This window comes from Apodemus sylvaticus, chromosome 3, assembly GCF_947179515.1.
Source record: "Apodemus sylvaticus chromosome 3, mApoSyl1.1, whole genome shotgun sequence".
In the NCBI taxonomy this organism is placed as follows: domain Eukaryota; kingdom Metazoa; phylum Chordata; class Mammalia; order Rodentia; family Muridae; genus Apodemus; species Apodemus sylvaticus.
In genome coordinates this window covers 115,800,824-115,806,885 of record NC_067474.1, presented here as the reverse complement: position 1 = coordinate 115,806,885, position 6,062 = coordinate 115,800,824, and the positions used below count along the sequence as shown (strand labels likewise).

The following is a 6,062-nucleotide window of genomic DNA, read 5'->3' as shown; positions in this document are numbered from 1 at the left end:
CAAAGACTCTTTGTGGTATCTATACCATCACTCCCAGCATCGGGAGAGAGGCATGGATGCCCATTCTTAGGTCAGGGCACTCTACACCTGGAAGCCAAAGTCCTGCCGCCTTCTCTTGTCTCTGCCTTCTTAGTGTCTCTCCTAGTCACTGCCTACCCCTTTCTTCTAAATGCACTTTCCTACATGTGTAGGCTCTGCTGTTTCCATAGTGAAATACTTTCTTATTTTAAAATCTAATAACCTCTGATTTGATTTATTTTTGTCTCTAGATCAGCTCTGAATGGGCTTTAGAAGGTAAAGAAGAAAATCCAGGCTGCTTTTCAGGGACACTGGACAACCGAATAAATGCAGGTATGCACATTTCCTTCTTTTATTCTTTTAGGCAGGGCCTTACTTTGAAGTCCATACTGTATGTGCTTGAGATCCTCCTGTCTCAGCCTACCCAGTGTAGAGATTATGGCCATACTATTGCACCTGGCCTTAAACCGGGACACTCAACCAATAGGACTGTGCTCTGATCTGTCTGTCTGTCTGTCTGATCTGTATATTATCCATTTCCACTGTTGGATATGCTGGTTTAAACAACTCCTTCATTGCAAAAGCTCCAGGAAGTAAAGTTAAGTTCTCTTGTAAGCTCTCCTGAATAGCTATACTGTGACCAGGGTATCATCCTTCCTTCTAGGTTTCAGTGCATGATATACTCACAGGTCCCTATGCTCTTTCCCTTGAGCCATCCAGTGTTGGTCATGTAGCTTTGTGTCTACATTTTCAGCAGCTGTAGAGGCACCTTGTATAGTAGACTGTCTCCTGTCAGAAGTTATCATTGGGCTTTTTTTTTTTTTTTTTTTTTTTGCAGTTGCTAATAGCACTATCTACCACGAATCTCCAAAACAGAGGTTTCTTTTGTCTTACACTGTGAAGCAGGCTTAAAACAGTGTTGATTTGAATCTTGGTTTTTCAGTTAGGGATGCAGTGCTGGGCTTTTTCACCTACTATAGGGTAAGTCATTAGTTTAGACTTCAGCCAGATTTCAAGTAGATTCTGGTTTTTAGATTATTTGGGATATTATAAATTAAAATTCAATACCTGGATGCTGTCTCTTTTAAATTACCTCACTCCCTAACACGACAACAGCTGATAGACTAAGCAAATGAATGTGGTGCGGAGAGTTACGACAAGATATGCTGTGTAGGATTCCTCATGTTTGGGGAGTTCCTTATATCCTCTCCCAAGTGCCCACTGTAGGCAAGTCTCTGTATTTCATACTGGGTGTAAAAGATGAATACAGCTGTTATGCTCAGAGATTCACAGCACGCAGGTGTATGAATATAATGACCATAGTACCTATGGCTAGTGTGATAACTGTAGGAGCACAGGAGAGATGGCATCCATCTTAAGGGTACAGTTGGGGCTCAGTGAAGCTTTCTTGATGGAAGTGCTCATATGGGCTGGTTTCTGAAGAAGATTGGACTTTGCCATGAAAACTAAGAGGCGGGTGTATTTCACTAGTGGAATCAGTATATGCAAAGACAACACAGGGGAAGAATGGGTGGCATGAAGGGACAGAATACCTGGTGGCCTGGGTTTCAAGCAGCTAGAAGTGAGAGAAGATGGGGTGAGAGGCCAGCCAACCAGGAGTCTGTAGATAGTGAGTAACTAGTGGAGGGTCTGATCTGTGTTACAGAGATAACACTTGGACACTTAAGTGAAGCTAGGGCTGGCAGGAAGGAAGTACTATGGGGGCAGGAAAATGGGAGGTCATTGGTGTTGAGCAAGGGCTGGAAGGATATGTGGGGTTCCCCTCGCTCTCTTCCTGCATTGCCCTTGGCTGAACTCAGTTTCCCGGACTGCTACTTCAGTCCTGGCCCACTTGTTTTGAAGGCCTTGTGAGTGGTTTTCCTGCAAAGAACTTACCTGTGGGTCTTGCCTTGCATGAGATGCTTGTCCTCCTGCTTCCCTCCAGTGGCTGGGACCTCTCCCCAGTCATCAACTTTCATGGCCCTTCCATGTGATTTATAGTGCCTAAGTAGTAGTCACTTTGTGTGCACTGCCTCAGATGAGGATATGAACGAACGCTGAGACCAGAAAGACTAATTCTTTCTGTTGGTTACTTATAAGTTATATGATTCCAGCAGAGGCAGCAGCATTCAGTCCTTTAATGTTGGTGATTCCAGATGAGAGCTTTTTCCAATCACTAGTATGCAAATAGAGAACATAATTCAAATCCTGCTTGAGATTATTCTGATTGTTGAGAATATGGTCTGACTGCTTAGTTACTGTACAAAACTAATTATTTCTATAGTTTCATCTCTTCTAAGTCTGGCCTCGGTATTCAGAAAGAAGAAGGGGAGAAGTTCTCATCCAGTCTCACAGATGCCTGCTTGCTTTCCTCCATAGCAAACAGCACATGGAATGACTACATTGTCTGCCCTTCCCTCCCAACAGTATCTAAATATAAAAGAGGACTGCAATGCCATGGCGTTCTGTGCTAAAATGAGGAGCTTCAAGAAGACTGAGGTGAAGCAGGTGGTCCCCGAGCCAGGAGTGGAGGTGACATTCTATCTGTTGGACAGGGAGCCCCTCCGCCTGGGCAGCGGAGAGTATACCGCTGAGGAGCTGTGCATCAGGGCCGCCCAGGAGTGCAGTGAGTACTGGCTGCAGGGCTGGGAGGCTGCAGGGATGCTGTGGAGAAGCACATGTGGAGTCTCGCCTCTTTTTATTTCTGCTGAGAACAAGGTGTGAGTTCTGGAAGCCACGGTTCTGCCTTGTTTCCTGCTCCCAGACCTTCACTTCTCACTGAAATGTGAATTTCTCCTTTATCATTAATGAGACAGCTTTAGAATACTAGCTGAGGTTCTGTGCAAGTATGTACGAAGTCGGTAGTTCTGTTTCCTAATGCATTGCTGAGTATTCTGATTCCTTGAGTTTGGCCCATTCATCTCTTACCTGGCCTGTTCTGCCACTTTGAAGTGAGAAGCCCCGTGGCTTGGTCTTGCTACATTATGAAAAGGACACAATCCTTTTAAAAGTGTGGTTTGTAAAAATGCATATGTTTGAAAAAAAAGTCACGATGAAGCCTTTGTATATTAACCTAAAAATTAATTTTAAAAAAAGTGAGACTTGTTTTACTTAAAGTTAGCCCATTATCTTACTAATGTGAGAAACAAAAGCCCCGAAACAAAATAAATCTTTCGTCATCCTCCGGCATGGAGGTACACAGTGTTTACCCACCTAATTTTATATGGGAAGTAAAGTAAAACCATGAAACAGCCACCTTATATCACATACATTAATTTACTGAAGTTCACTGGAATATACACTTAAAACAGGTGGGTTTTATAGTGGTAAATTGTATTCCAATAAAACTTTTTGGAAAGGATCATAAGAGATCTGTGTATGGGGATGAAGTGCTGTGATGTGATCCTGGAGAGCCTGGGCCATGCTCTGCCTAGGCCGTTAGCTTTGAGAGCAACATTGTGAGAATGTTATAGACAGTTTAAGATGTTGCTAGTAACATAGCTTGTCTGGAGGCCCCGTTTACTTTCCCAAACGCATCATTCTATGTAAGGTGCTTTACACACCAGAACACCAACAGAAGGGCATAGTTTATGTTACAGGGGAAGAATATGGTAGGCTCTTACTATCCTAGGACTACATGGAATGAAATGGACTGGGCTCTGTGCAATGTGGGAAAAGGAGGCCATATTTTTAAGTAGCTCTTGATAGATAGTAGTTTGCTAGGGTCTGACAGGAGTATGTGTTCCTCAGCCCAGTGTGTAGAGAATAGATGATACCTCTTCTGTAAATTTGAAAATGCATAGACACTGAATGTTATAGATTTTTATAGCTCTCATGAGTAATAGTAGTAGGTGGTGTTGTGGAAGTATACTTTCCTTTACATTTTCACCTAACTGTAGTGAAATTTTTAGTTTAGCTTTCAATGTTTCATCTCCTGATAGGCCCAGAAGCAAGGCATTTCCTAATCTGGTTTTCCCACCATGCTAGTTATTATTAAAGGAGCAGATAGTGGAGTGGGAAGGCAGAGTACTATTGGGCCAGCTTTGTTAAGAGTTCTTCTTGCTAGTTAATGTGAATAAATACATTATAGTATGGAGAGTACTTAAGTGTATTTAAATATTAATTATAATACATTTTAATCACTGACAAAGTCACTTTGTTTCTTTATTCTAATATGCAGATTTATGGTGGCCAGAAACAACTTTGCATATATAATGTATAACCACAGTGTCAGAATTGTTTAAACAAATTATAGGAAGCAGATTGAAGAATTTCTACCTTCCTCAGATGTTTTTTCCCTTGCTGTGATTTAAAAGGGGCATATCAGATGGGATCCTTGGGACTCTGAGATAGCCCTTTTTTCTTTTAATCCAAATTTGGAAAGACTCCTGTAATGGGAACTGTATCATTTTATTTTTAAATGGCTTTAATTTGGTTTGCCAGGAGCTACTATACATGCTCCTGGGGAACTGTGATTTTTGATTAGCATGATTAAAACTCCCTGAGTAACATAGATAGCTAAGAGTTGCATCTGCGCTGAGACGATAGGTGACAAGATTGTTTCTGGATGAGAGAATTTCTTTCTCTCTGTGTGTTGCTCTCTGGAAACAAATGGCCAAGTGCATCTGCCTGTAACTTAGCTGTGTCCTCTCTCCTCAGGTATCTCTCCTCTCTGTCACAACCTCTTCGCCCTGTACAATGAGAGCACCAAGCTCTGGTACGCGCCTAACCACATCATCACTGTGGATGACAAAGTGTCTCTCCGGCTCCACTACCGAATGAGGTATAGCACATAGAGCTGGTGACAGAGGGTTTACTCGCCTGGGGCAGGGTCTGGCCAGAGGCCCCAAGCCACACAGGAAGAAGTACTATGGTTATTTTATTTGCTTGTTTCTCATATGAGAAGGGACATCTTCCATGTTGCAGTGATTCAGAGTGAATTTGATCACCTCTCACATTTTATAAACATGATACCAAGATTGTTTTAGATAGAATTCAAGCCTTCTAGAAAAGTTTTCCATATAGTGAGTCATGGTTATAGGTTTAACATAATGGGTTATTACCAGCACTTGAAAAAAATAGAAGAAAAGAAACAAGAAATAAACACACAAAATACACACACACACACACACACACACACACACACACACACACATATATATATATATATATACACATACATACATACATACATACACCCCTAATATTCTAAGGTCATTATATTTTAAATTTTTTGAGGTGTGATATGTGTGTGTCTGTGTATATACTAAGTTATGATATAAAAAATGTTTCCTACTAAAGGCTGTGGCTAAGAAGCATTCTGAAAAGCACCTGAAGAGGTAACAGAAATAAATGTATAAATGTTCAGTCCTACTCTCAGGAGTGATGCTTTGATCCACTCCCGACAACACCGGGCTCTCATTGCGTTTATGCTTTTGGTTCTGATGAGCACTTCACTTTTCCCCCATGTTAGAGATTGTGTTATGTATCTCAAGGTCACATAGACGGTTGCTGCTTCCATTGGTGCACACCTTTGACTTGTATGTATTTTGAGGAAATGTATTGGGAATGAAACTATTTTGGTGGCAGTGAAGCTAAGGTATGCTTAGCCATGAAGCTTATAAGTCAGCTAGGCCCTTCCTGAAAAGTACCTTGATCTGTACAATACGGTTAAGTCAGTAGATCTGCTAAGATGCTAAGAAGGTGCTAGGTCATGCTAGAAACACCTTCCAGAATATCTGGGGTCTCCATAGCATCTCATCTGTCACCTTCATTACATTTTGGTTGTGCAACATCATGCCAGTCTGAGAGGCTGAATTCTCTTCTGGTGCTCAACTAAGTTCTCACCTTGTGGGGAGAGCTGTGTGCCCTGTGAGACTCTTACCTGGTTATAGGGGAACCTGTAGCCCTCCCAGTTAAGCCTTCTCACTATATTGGTTTGTTTTTCTCACTCTGATTTTACTTCCCACAGCCTGTGGGCTGGTTCTGTGATCAAAACTGTGAGATAGACTTGCAGCTGTAAATTTAGACAGGGACAGACATGC

General features: G+C 41.9%; 1 protein-coding gene across 1 annotated transcript in view; it reads left to right on the top strand.

Annotated features, from left to right (window-relative positions):
- The first annotated feature begins 269 nt into the window (after positions 1-269).
- The window catches only part of Jak1 (Janus kinase 1), a 44,084-nt gene continuing 38,291 nt past the window's right edge, over positions 270-6,062 (top strand). Inside the window, exons 1-3 of the mRNA XM_052176842.1 lie at positions 270-351; positions 2,446-2,644; positions 4,678-4,801. Coding sequence (XP_052032802.1) covers positions 346-351; positions 2,446-2,644; positions 4,678-4,801 — 329 coding nt within the window. The 5' untranslated portion in view covers positions 270-345. The remainder of the gene's footprint in view (positions 352-2,445; positions 2,645-4,677; positions 4,802-6,062) is intronic.